Source organism: Oncorhynchus gorbuscha, linkage group LG21 (assembly GCF_021184085.1).
Source record: "Oncorhynchus gorbuscha isolate QuinsamMale2020 ecotype Even-year linkage group LG21, OgorEven_v1.0, whole genome shotgun sequence".
NCBI lineage: Eukaryota > Metazoa > Chordata > Actinopteri > Salmoniformes > Salmonidae > Oncorhynchus > Oncorhynchus gorbuscha.
The window spans coordinates 2,315,121-2,329,086 of NC_060193.1; the positions used below are offsets into that span (position 1 = coordinate 2,315,121).

A 13,966-nucleotide genomic window follows, 5' to 3' on the forward strand; every position below is an offset into this window, starting at 1 on the left:
CAAATGTATCCCAGTAAATTGTAACATAAGGAATAGATAGATAGAACATCCCTTTGAAATAAAGTATGTATAAATCCCATGTATAAATATTGTTTTGAGGGAGCAAGGAGAAATGAGAAAACACAGGTTTCCTACTGGAGAGTATCTAAGAGAGAGTATCTGCAGAAGCTGAGGCCTGGTTACGCCTCTAAACCGCAGGTTTAGCGCAATTTATCTTTAAGTATTTTTCAAATTAGGGAAATCAACAAAAAATGAAGACATCCGTATGATTTTGTTTTTTGTGGCTGTGATAACTAGTAACGACCGTCCACATCCCAAGACTACTTCCTGGTCTGACGTAATGACGTGCGTGGAGCAAGACTGGTCAGACAAACTACCTATTATTCGAAAGTCTCCACTGTTATTATTGTCAACAAATAGCTATTGTTTTTCATCTCTTTGTGATCATTTTACACAATCCCAACGTTGGCGAAGGATATTCACGGTAGTCAACTTGTTTTGGGGAAAGTTATATACGAGTTTGTGTAGGTAAAAGTCGCACGCCACTGGCTGCCGGTCGGTTCCTATGCGATAGGGACATGTTGTTATCCATCGTTTTGGACTTGTAGCGCTTGTTGTCTTCGTTCCCACACTAGAATAGTCTCTCTCTCTCTCTGCGATGGCCGAGGCGAGGAGAGTGGAGGACGAACAGCAGGAGAGTTTGAGAGGGGAACCTGTCGGAAGAAGACAGCCTCCACGACCGACCAACTCATCTGGAGGTAACATCTCACCAAACAACAATCCCACAGAATAGTTTATGTGCTATGTTTTTAGGTTTAAAGTACATTGTCAGTGTGATGGATGTATTGCATCATAAGAAAATGATACAATCAGTATAGTGTTTATTTATTTATTTAAAAGTGAAAAATAACCATTTAAATGGCGTCATTTCCCGCAACGTTTGTACCAACAGATTATTTTTGTAATTTTTATTTAACCAGGAAAAGCCCATTGAGACCCAGAGTATCTTTTTCAGGGAGACCTGGCCAAGAAGGCAGCAACAATCAATACATTACAGAATTAAAACATACAACAATACAATACAACAACGTGATCCAGCCTAAAAAAAAAGCATTTACACCCCTCCGTAACAGAGTCTCACATCAATATTTAAAATCATTCAGAGGCACTAACACATCTAGATGAAGCATGGATTGTAGACTATTCCATTCAGTAGCACTAACACATCTAGATGAAGCAGGGATTCTAGACTATTCCATTCAGTAGCACTAACACATCTAGATGAAGCATGGATTGTAGTCTATTCCATTCAGAAGCACTAACACATCTAGATGAAGCATGGATTCTAGACTATTCCATTCAGTAGCACTGACACATCTAGATGAAGCGTGGATTGTAGACTATTCCATTCAGTAGCACTAACACATCTAGATGAAGCATGGATTGTAGTCTATTCCATTCAGAAGCACTAACACATCTAGATGAAGCATGGATTCTAGACTATTCCATTCAGTAGCACTAACACATCTAGATGAAGCGTGGATTGTAGACTATTCCATTCAGTAGCACTAACACATCTAGATGAAGCATGGATTGTGGACTATTCCATGCCTCTGGTGCACAAGACCAGTAGGCAATCTTGCCTTATGATGTAGCTATTGACCATATCATTCTATGTACTATAGTTCTATATCATTAATGAATATGCATAAAATTCATCGACCAATTGCAACGTCTGCCTATTTTCCACAATAAAATGTCTATATTTTTTTAACACCCTGAATCACCAAGTTAGTAGTGCTAAGCGAATAGTGGCTTTTTTTGAGGTCAGTTCGATTATGAATGAACTCCTTACATTTACATTTAAGTCATTTAGCAGACGCTCTTATCCAGAGCGACTTACAAGAATTAGTGCATTATTCATAAACGTGTAAGAGTTTGTTGTGCTTCTACACCTGCATTGCTTGCTGTTTGGGGTTGTAGGCTGTGTTTCTGTACAGCACTTTGAGATATCAGCTGATGTACGAAGGGCTTCATAAATACATTTGATTTGATTTGAAAAAAATCACAGGTTTTGATTATGTTTTAATGCTGTAATACAGAATAAAACAGTGAATAAAAGTCAAATGATGATAATGACCGACTATCTCTGCTAATCACTTATTAACCATCTACATTACTATAATACACATTTTCAGTTCTGTATATTACATTAATTTTATTTGATGACTTTATAATCTCATTCCAAGTTATCATCTCAGCCCTATAGAGCTGCTGTCTGACAACAACAAAAAAATCACGATTTTAGTCGCTCTTCGAAGTAAATAAGGCTTAATGACTGTTGAATACCAACTATCAAATCAGTTAGATCATGTGTTTTCAGGTAGAGATACCCTGAGAAGCATCAGCTGCTCTCCATATCCCCTTCACGGTCATTGTAGTTTAATTCCTGTGTTTTCTGCACTAAACTATGTAGAGTATTAGCCTGTTGGCAACTACAACTCCCTACTACATCGTACAGTTCCGTCTGGATCTGATTTATCTGAAACAGCAATGTGCACGTTGAGGTCACAGGAAGAAAATAAAAAAAACGGAACGAAATGGAATTGAAATAATTGAACCAACCTCTGTCAATTAGTTCTTTAAAAACCGAAAAATAACCGACATTTCGGGTTAATCGCTCGGCACGACAAGTTAGGCATACCTCATTTCTAAATATGCTATCATCGCTGTCAATCGTGAATGATAATTATTCACGTTTTAACGGTGAATCGTCCAAGCCGCACCTGCTTGCCAGTCATGTGATTGATCTCCATCCGTCTCCTGATGTATGTGATCTTGTTGAATTACTGTTTCGTGAGCCAGGGCCGGCGTCAGAACGGATCAGTTGGCCGGGCATTTGTGCCGTCCGTAGTCACATTGGATCACGGGACTTCCTGTGTGCATGCGCTAGCACAGTAGTTTTTATGGGTTTTAACACCAAAGAGTTTTCACCACTTCCGGATTCGTGAGAGATGACGTTCCAACCCCCATTCATCGCAAGCGAACAACAGCCTATCCCAGGCCCTCCGTTTCCCCCAACAGCCTATCCCAGGCCCCCTCTGTTTCCCCCAACAGCCTATCCCAGGCCCCCTCTGTTTCCCCCAACAGCCTATCCCAGGGCCTCTGTTTCCCCCAACAGCCTATCCCAGGGCCTCTGTTTCCCCCAACAGCCTATCCCAGGGCCTCTGTTTCCCCCAACAGCCTATCCCAGGGCCTCTGTTTCCCCCAACAGCCTATCCCAGGGCCTCTGTTTCCCCCAACAGCCTATCCCAGGCCCTCTGTTTCCCCCAACAGCCTATCCCAGGCCCTCTGTTTCCTCCAACAGCCTATCCCAGGCCCTCCGTTTCCCACAACAGCCTATCCCAGGCCCCCTCTGTTTCCCCCAACAGCCTATCCCAGGCCCCCTCTGTTTCCCCCAACAGCCTATCCCAGGCCCCCTCTGTTTCCCCCAACAGCCTATCCCAGGCCCCCTCTGTTTCCCCCAACAGCCTATCCCAGGCCCCCTCTGTTTCCCCCAACAGCCTATCCCAGGCCCTCTGTTTCCCCCAACAGCCTATCCCAGGCCCTCTGTTTCCCCCAACAGCCTATCCCAGGCCCCCTCTGTTTCCCCCAACAGCCTATCCCAGGCCCCCTCTGTTTCCCCCAACAGCCTATCCCAGGCCCTCTGTTTCCCCCAACAGCCTATCCCAGGCCCTCTGTTTCCTCCAACAGCCTATCCCAGGCCCTCCGTTTCCCACAACAGCCTATCCCAGGCCCTCCGTTTCCCACAACAGCCTATCCCAGGCCCTCTGTTTCCCACAACAGCCTATCCCAGGCCCCCTGTTTCCCACAACAGCCTATCCCAGGCCCTCTGTTCCCCCAACAGTGACCTCGACAGACAGACAGACAGACAGCTGTTTTTGCGAAAGGGAAAAATGTTTCCCCTGGATTCATGTGACCGACCGGCTCGATTCGGTCTTATTTTACAATAAAAGTATAAAATAATCAAATCAAATAAAAGTAGAGACTCCGAGCTAGTAAAAAGGTATATCCTACACTGCAGTTGAGGAACAATGGGGAAAGTAGTTCTGCTTTGAAAGTTGATAAACTTGTAACTCCACTTTTTGAGAAATTGGCCCGTGAATGTTTGGGTACACCTACTGGAGAGCTCTTCTTTGTCTACACCCATTCAGCATTGTTCACACCCTCTGAAGCTTTAGCCCCACCCATTCAGCATTGTTCACACCCTCTGAAGCTTTAGCCCCGCCCACCTCTTTTAAGGATTCACATGTGAGGCCATGTGCTAAACAGAGTGAGCAGTGTAGTAAACAACCAAAGATTTCAAGACTAAACTACGTCTGTTGACAGTTGCAGCAGTGACATCACAAACGTTCTATTGTCGTCCGACAACAAACTTGTCGTTGTTGTTATGAGAAAATATGACATCAGTAGCCTGGTGCTCCAGTACAGCATAACTAGTGTATTTTAACACCAATAAATTCACCCTTTTTAAAAATGAATTTAGTATTTGTCATTCTAGCAAATCAGACAACTAAAAGCAACATTCAACTTTTTCTTTTTTTTTGTGTGATTATTTTTTTTTTAACCCCCTTTTTCTCTGCAATTTTGTGATTATGATCTTGTCTCATCGCTGCAACTCCCCAACGCGCTCGGGAGTCGAGTCGAGTCCCCCGAAACATGACCCGCCAAACCGCACTTCTTAACACTCTCCCCGCTTAACCCGGGAAGCCAGACGGACCAACGTGCCGGAGGAAACACCATTCAACTGGCGACCTGCAGGCGCCCGGCAGCCTTCTGTTGTGTTCTCTTTTCGACTCCCTCTGCATGTTTCAAATTCCAGAATTTACTCCGTCTCTTTAGCTATCATGCTCTAATTCCACTGATTTCAAACCTCGGTCCTCCAGAAAGTGGAGAGCAACACTGATTCAATTCTACTACGTGATGTCTTTATAAAAAAAACGTGTTAGAAAGGATTACCTAGACATACTGAGCAGCTCATGTTATAGACAGAAGCATTCTATATGGCAGACCAATCGGAACTCATCTCTCGGGCATATCCAACCCACTCATTATCTCAGCCAATCATGACTAGCTGAAAGGTTCCTGTCTTTTTCCTTGGCTTAACCAACAAGGTTCGTATTTGAACCATTTTATCCGTATTTACAGATGCATTCAGGTTTTACGAAGGCATATGACAGTTTGCTTGTCCCGGAAGGCATTTCTGCAACAAACAAAAAAATAAATTTTCGATATAAAATAAAACAAAGTTTACATTCAAAGCCTCTCGTGTGAAGTAGTGACCAGCGACACACGCCTAGTTTCCTGAAACGAGTCACATATGGGATCGTTAGATCAAGCTCTCGTTCACATCGAGGTGATTATCGACACCAGGACAGTGTTTTTAATACTGTGAGGAACTATTATCATTTATAATGGATGTCAAAACAGACGTGGTTGACTTGGGCTACTACTAACTATAGATACTGTCTGAGATACTATACTATAGATACTGTCTACTGTCTGAGATACTATACTATAGATACTGTCTGAGATACTATACTATAGATACTGTCTACTGTCTGAGATACTATACTATAGATACTGTCTGAGATACTATACTATAGATACTGTCTGAGATACTATACTATAGATACTGTCTACTGTCTGAGATACTATACTATAGATACTGTCTGAGATACTATACTATAGATACTGTCTGAGATACTATACTATAGATACTGTCTGAGATACTATACTATAGATACTGTCTGAGATACTATACTATAGATACTGTCTGAGATACTATACTATAGATACTGTCTGAGATACTATACTATAGATACTGTCTGAGATACTATACTATAGATACTGTCTGAGATACTATACTATAGATACTGTCTGAGATACTATACTATAGATACTGTCTGAGATACTATACTATAGATACTGTCTGAGATACTATACTATAGATACTGTCTGAGATACTATACTATAGATACTGTCTGAGATACTATACTATAGATACTGTCTGAGATACTATACTATAGATACTGTCTGAGATACTATAGTATAGATACTGTCTGAGATACTATACTATAGATACTGTCTGAGATACTATACTATAGATACTGTCTGAGATACTATACTATAGATACTGTCTGAGATACTATACTATAGATACTGTCTGAGATACTATACTATAGATACTGTCTGAGATACTATACTATAGATACTGTCTGAGATACTATACTATAGATACTGTCTGAGATACTATACTATAGATACTGTCTGAGATACTATACTATAGATACTGTCTGAGATACTATACTATAGATACTGTCTGAGATACTATACTATAGATACTGTCTGAGATACTATACTATAGATACTGTCTGAGATACTATACTATGGATACTGTCTGAGATACTATACTATGGATACTGTCTGAGATACTATACTATGGATACTGTCTGAGATACTATACTATAGATACTGTCTGAAATACTATACTATGGATACTGTCTGAGATATTATACTATGGATACTGTCTGAGATATTATACTATAGATACTGTCTGAGATACTATACTATAGATACTGTCTGAGATACTATACTATAGATACTGTCTGAGATACTATATACTGTCTGAGATACTATACTATAGATACTGTCTGAGATACTATACTATAGATACTGTCTGAGATACTATACTATAGATACTGTCTGAGATACTATACTATAGATACTGTCTGAGATACTATACTATAGATACTGTCTGAGATACTATACTATAGATACTGTCTGAGATACTATACTATAGATACTGTCTGAGATACTATACTATAGATACTGTCTGAGATACTATAGATACTGTCTGAGATACTATACTATAGATACTGTCTGAGATACTATAGATACTGTCTGAGATGCTATACTATAGATACTGTCTGAGAGGCTGGTATTGTTATAGTCTCTAACTATAGATACTGTCTGAGAGGCTGGTAATTGTTATAGTCTCTAACTATAGATACTGTCTGAGAGGCTGGTATTGTTTTAGTCTCATACTATAGATACTGTCTGAGATACTATACTATAGATACTGTCTGAGATACTATACTATAGATACTGTCTACTGTCTGAGATACTATACTATAGATACTGTCTGAGATACTATACTATAGATACTGTCTGAGATACTATAGATACTGTCTGAGATACTATAGATACTGTCTGAGATACTATACTATAGATACTGTCTGAGATACTATACTATAGATACTGTCTGAGATACTATAGATACTGTCTGAGATACTATAGATACTGTCTGAGATACTATACTATAGATACTGTCTGAGATACTATACTATAGATACTGTCTGAGATACTATACTATAGATACTGTCTACTGTCTGAGATACTATACTATAGATACTGCCTGAGATACTATACTATAGATACTGTCTGAGATACTATACTATAGATACTGTCTGAGATACTATAGATACTGTCTGAGATACTATAGATACTGTCTGAGATACTATACTATAGATACTGTCTGAGAGGCTGGTATTGTTTTAGTCTCTAACTATAAATACTGTCTGAGAGGCTGGTATTGTTATAGTCTCTAACTATAGATACTGTCTGAGAGGCTTGTATTGTTATAGTCTCTAACTATAGATACTGTCTGAGAGGCTGGTATTGTTATAGTCTCTAACTATAGATACTGTCTGAGAGGCTGGTATTGTTATAGTCTCTAACTATAGATACTGTCTGAGAGGCTGGTATTGTTTTAGTCTCTAATTATAGATACTGTCTGAGAGGCTGGTATTGTTATAGTCTCTAACTATAGATACTGTCTGAGAGGCTGGTATTGTTTTAGTCTCTAACTATAGATACTGTCTGAGAGGCTGGTATTGTTATAGTCTCTAACTATAGATACTGTCTGAGAGGCTGGTATTGTTATAGTCTCTAACTATAGATACTGTCTGAGAGGCTGGTATTGTTTTAGTCTCTAACTATAGATACTGTCTGAGAGGCTGGTATTGTTATAGTCTCTAACTATAGATACTGTCTACTGTCTGAGAGGCTGGTATTGTTATAGTCTCTAACTATAGATACTGTCTGAGATGCTGGTATTGTTATAGTCTCTAACTATAGATACTGTCTGAGAGGCTGGTATTGTTATAGTCTCTAACTATAGATACTGTCTGAGAGGCTGGTATTGTTATAGTCTCTAACTATAGATACTGTCTGAGAGGCTGGTATTGTTATAGTCTCTAACTATAGATACTGTCTGAGAGGCTGGTATTGTTATAGTCTCTAACTATAGATACTGTCTGAGAGGCTGGTATTGTTATAGTCTCTAACTATAGATACTGTCTGAGAGGCTGGTATTGTTATAGTCTATAACTATAGATACTGTCTGAGAGGCTGGTATTGTTATAGTCTCTAACTATAGATACTGTCTACTGTCTGAGAGGCTGGTATTGTTATAGTCTCTAACTATAGATACTGTCTGAGATGCTGGTATTGTTATAGTCTCTAACTATAGATACTGTCTGAGAGGCTGGTATTGTTATAGTCTCTAACTATAGATACTGTCTGAGAGGCTGGTATTGTTATAGTCTCTAACTAACTATGGTAGATAACTGATACTGTCTGAGAGGCTGGTAATTGTTATAGTCTCTAACTATAGATACTGTCTGAGAGGCTGGTATTGTTTTAGTCTATAACTATAGATACTGTCTGAGAGGCTGGTATTGTTTTAGTCTCATACTATAGATACTGTCTGAGATACTATACTATAGATACTGTCTGAGATACTATACTATAGATACTGTCTACTGTCTGAGATACTATACTATAGATACTGTCTGAGATACTATACTATAGATACTGTCTGAGATACTATAGATACTGTCTGAGATACTATAGATACTGTCTGAGATACTATACTTATAGATACTGTCTGAGATACTATACTATAGATACTGTCTGAGATACTATACTATAGATACTGTCTGTCTGAGATACTATACTATAGATTGCCTGAGATACTATACTATAGATACTGTCTGACTATACTATAGATACTGTCTGAGATACTATAGATACTGCTGAGATACTATAGATACTGTCTGAGATACTATACTATAGATACTGTCTGAGAGGCTGGTATTGTTTTAGTCTCTAACTATAAATACTGTCTGAGAGGCTGGTATTGTTATAGTCTCTAACTATAGATACTGTCTGAGAGGCTGGTATTGTTATAGTCTCTAACTATAGATACTGTCTGAGAGGCTGGTATTGTTATAGTCTCTAACTATAGATACTGTCTGAGAGGCTGGTATTGTTTTAGTCTCTAATTATAGATACTGTCTGAGAGGCTGGTATTGTTATAGTCTCTAACTATAGATACTGTCTGAGAGGCTGGTATTGTTTTAGTCTCTAACTATAGATACTGTCTGAGAGGCTGGTATTGTTATAGTCTATAACTATAGATACTGTCTGAGAGGCTGGTATTGTTTTAGTCTCTAACTATAGATACTGTCTGAGAGGCTGGTATTGTTATAGTCTCTAACTATAGATACTGTCTACTGTCTGAGAGGCTGGTATTGTTATAGTCTCTAACTATAGATACTGTCTGAGATGCTGGTATTGTTATAGTCTCTAACTATAGATACTGTCTGAGAGGCTGGTATTGTTATAGTCTCTAACTATAGATACTGTCTGAGAGGCTGGTATTGTTATAGTCTCTAACTATAGATACTGTCTGAGAGGCTGGTATTGTTATAGTCTCTAACTATAGATACTGTCTGAGAGGCTGGTATTGTTATAGTCTCTAACTATAGATACTGTCTGAGATACTATACTATAGATACTGTCTGAGAGGCTGGTATTGTTTTAGTCTATAACTATAGATACTGTCTACTGTCTGAGAGGCTGGTATTGTTTTAGTCTCTAACTATAGATACTGTCTGAGAGGCTGTTATTGTTATAGTCTCTAACTATAGATACTGTCTGAGAGGCTGGTATTGTTATAGTCTATAACTATAGATACTGTCTGAGAGGCTGGTATTGTTATAGTCTCTAACTATAGATACTGTCTACTGTCTGAGAGGCTGGTATTGTTATAGTCTCTAACTATAGATACTGTCTGAGATGCTGGTATTGTTATAGTCTCTAACTATAGATACTGTCTGAGAGGCTGGTATTGTTATAGTCTCTAACTATAGATACTGTCTGAGAGGCTGGTATTGTTATAGTCTCTAACTATAGATACTGTCTGAGAGGCTGGTATTGTTTTAGTCTATAACTATAGATACTGTCTGAGAGGCTGGTATTGTTTTAGTCTATAACTATAGATACTGTCTGAGAGGCTGGTATTGTTATAGTCTCTAACTATAGATACTGTCTGAGAGGCTGGTATTGTTTTAGTCTATAACTATAGATACTGTCTGAGAGGCTGGTATTGTTATAGTCTATAACTATAGATACTGTCTGAGAGGCTGGTATTGTTATAGTCTCTAACTATAGATACTGTCTGAGAGGCTGGTATTGTTTTAGTCTATAACTATAGATACTGTCTACTGTCTGAGAGGCTGGTATTGTTATAGTCTCTAACTATAGATACTGTCTGAGATACTATACTATAGATACTGTCTGAGAGGCTGGTATTGTTATAGTCTATAACTATAGATACTGTCTGAGAGGTTGGTATTGTTATAGTCTCTAACTATAGATACTGTCTACTGTCTGAGAGGCTGGTATTGTTATAGTCTCTAACTATAGATACTGTCTGAGAGGCTGGTATTGTTATAGTCTCTAACTATAGATACTGTCTACTGTCTGAGAGGCTGGTATTGTTATAGTCTCTAACTATAGATACTGTCTGAGAGGCTGGTATTGTTATAGTCTATAACTATAGATACTGTCTGAGAGGCTGGTATTGTTATAGTCTATAACTATAGATACTGTCTGAGAGGCTGGTATTGTTATAGTCTATAACTATAGATACTGTCTGAGATACTATACTATAGATACTGTCTGAGAGGTTGGTATTGTTTTAGTCTCTAACTATAGATACTGTCTACTGTCTGAGAGGCTGGTATTGTTATAGTCTCTAACTATAGATACTGTCTGAGAGGCTGGTAATTGTTATAGTCTATAACTATAGATACTGTCTGAGAGGCTGGTATTGTTATAGTCTCTAACTATAGATACTGTCTGAGAGGCTGGTATTGTTATAGTCTATAACTATAGATACTGTCTACTGTCTGAAAGGCTGGTATTGTTATAGTCTCTAACTATAGATACTGTCTGAGAGGCTGGTATTGTTATAGTCTCTAACTATAGATACTGTCTACTGTCTGAGAGGCTGGTATTGTTATAGTCTCTAACTATAGATACTGTCTGAGAGGCTGGTATTGTTTTAGTCTCTAACTATAGATACTGTCTGAGAGGCTGGTATTGTTTTAGTCTCTAACTATAGATACTGTCTGAGAGGCTGGTATTGTTTTAGTCTATTCCCAATATAGAGCATTTATGGGTTGCTTTTTGAGATACAATCACAGTTAACAGGCAGCAGTAAGGAGTCGTTCAGCCTTGCTATCCCCTATAATGCATTATAACCTGTACATTGATAAACCCCATCTGCTCTCTCTGCACCTAGAGCTGTAGTTAACAGGCAGCAGTAAGGAGTAGAGGTTCAGCTCTATAACACCCTTCATAGCAGCATTATGTTTAAGCAATAAGGCCCGAGGCGTTGTGATATATACCACGGCTAAGGGCTGTTCTTGGTCACGACGCAACGCGGAGTGCCCGTATACAGTCCTTAGCCGTGGTATATTGGCCATATACCACAAACCCCTGAGGTGCCTTCTTGCTGTTATAAACTAGTTACCAATGTAATTACAACAGTAATATTTTGTCATACCCGTGGTATACGATCTGATATACCAACGCCTGTCAGCCAATCAGCATTCAGGCATTGAACCACCCAGTTTATTATGATCTTGATTTTTTGGTTTGATTTGGTATATATGCGTTATAACTCAATGTATATTACAGCCTTTAAGCTTCTCTACTCTCTGCTCTCGGAGCTGTAGTTAACTGGCTATAATAAGTTCTAATGCAGCTGGAAACATTGACTCCCCCAGACTGACTGGTGTTTTCTGCTGCTCAGCCCATCACAGCTACAGGCTTTATTTTAACCAGCCAATCAGCATGCAGGGATTGGCAGAGGGTTCCAATCATAATTTCCACATTCTGGAACCCCGGGAGAGAGAGAGTTTCATTGGACAGCGGTGGGCTTTCCTTCTCTCCTTTGGCTCTTCAGTTCTCTGAAGTGTTGGACTTCTGCTGTGATCGTTCTGTGGATGTTTGTTTTATCTGAAGCAGAGACAAGAGGAACTTTAGATGCTGGGGGAGTTATCTATATATTTATTCTATTGGACCAGGTACGTTTGATTCGAGAATGAATTCTCCTTTTATAGAAATGACTACGGGAGGAGTTTACAGGGAGGAGAAGAGATGAATGAGTTTGTGTGGCGATGTCTTGACCAAGGCTTCTCTCGTTCCCTCTCTTTCGCTATTTTCTCTGTCCCTTTCTCCTCTTCTCTGTCCCTTTCCCTCTTTTCTCTCCCTTCCCCCTCTTTTCTCTCCCTTCTCTGTCCCTTTCCCTCTTTTCTCTCCCTTCTCTGTCCCTTTCCCTCTTTTCTCTCCCTTCCTTTCTTCTCTCTCCCTTCTCTGTCCCTTTCCCTCTTTTCTCTCCCTTCCTTTCTTCTCTCTCCCTTCTCTGTCCCTTTCCCCTCTTTTCTCTCCCTTCTCCCTTTCCCTTTTCTCTCCCTTCCTTTCTCTCTTTCTCTCCCTTTCCCTCTTTTCTCTCCCTTCCCCTCTTTTCTCTCCCTTCCCCTCTTTTCTCTCCCTTCCCCTCTTTTCTCTCCCTTCCCTCTTTTCTCTCCCTTCCCCTCTTCTCTCCTTCCTCTTTCTCTCTCCCTTCCCCTTCTCTCTCCCTTCCCCTTCTCTCTCCTTCCTTTCTTCTCTCTCCCTTCCCCTTCTCTCTCCCTTCCCCCTTCTCTCTCCCTTCCCCCTTCTCTCTCCCTTCCTTTCTTCTCTCTCCCCTCCTCTCTTCTCTCTCCCCTCCTCTCTTCTCTGCTCTCTCTCTCTCTCTCTCTCTCCACAGAGCGCTCAGAGAGGCAGAAAGACCACAGACTCAGGTGAGAGATCTGCCAGTTTTGACGGACATATTGTGTATCTCAAACAGTACCCTATTCTATCTCTAGTGCACTACTTCTGACCAGTGTCCCAAATGACCCCCTGTTCCCAATGGTCCCTCGTGTAAAGTAGTGCTCTATATAGGGAATAGGGCTCTAGTCTAAAGTAGTGCACTATATAGGGAAAAGGGTGCCGTTTGGGATACAACCTATTTTTCCTCTGCTATTACTCATCTGCCATATAAATGATGACTTTGCTTTACTCGCACTTGCTGTCGGGCTAGGAGCTGTTAGCATGGCTAGTGGTTTTATATGGTTGGCTGAGCGGGACTGTAGAACTGTCGTGCTAGGAGCTGTTAGCATGGCTAGTGGTTTTATATGGTTGGCTGAGCGGGACTGTAGAACTGTCGTGCTAGGAGCTGTTAGCATGGCTAGTGGTTTTATATGGTTGGCTGAGCGGACTGTCGGGCTAGGAGCTGTTAGCATGGCTAGTGGTTTTCTATGGTTGGCTGAGCGGGACTGTAGAACTGTCGTGCTAGGAGCTGTTAGCATGGCTAGTGGTTTTATATGGTTGGCTGAGCGGACTGTCGGGCTAGGAGCTGTTAGCATGGCTAGTGGTTTTCTATGGTTGGCTGAGCGGGACTGTAGAACTGTCGTGCTAGGAGCTGTTAGCATGGCTAGTGGTTTTATATGGTTGGCTGAGCGGACTG

The 13,966-nt window shown here is 40.2% G+C and overlaps 1 protein-coding gene across 1 annotated transcript in view; it reads left to right on the plus strand.

Moving 5' to 3' along the window:
- Positions 1–340: 340 nt before the first annotated feature.
- Positions 341–13,966, plus strand: part of LOC124008835 (serine/arginine repetitive matrix protein 1-like) — a 51,188-nt gene continuing 37,562 nt past the window's right edge. The window contains exons 1-2 of the mRNA XM_046320415.1: positions 341–758; positions 13,226–13,259. Of these exons, the coding sequence (XP_046176371.1) occupies positions 659–758; positions 13,226–13,259 (134 nt within the window). The 5' untranslated portion in view covers positions 341–658. The remainder of the gene's footprint in view (positions 759–13,225; positions 13,260–13,966) is intronic.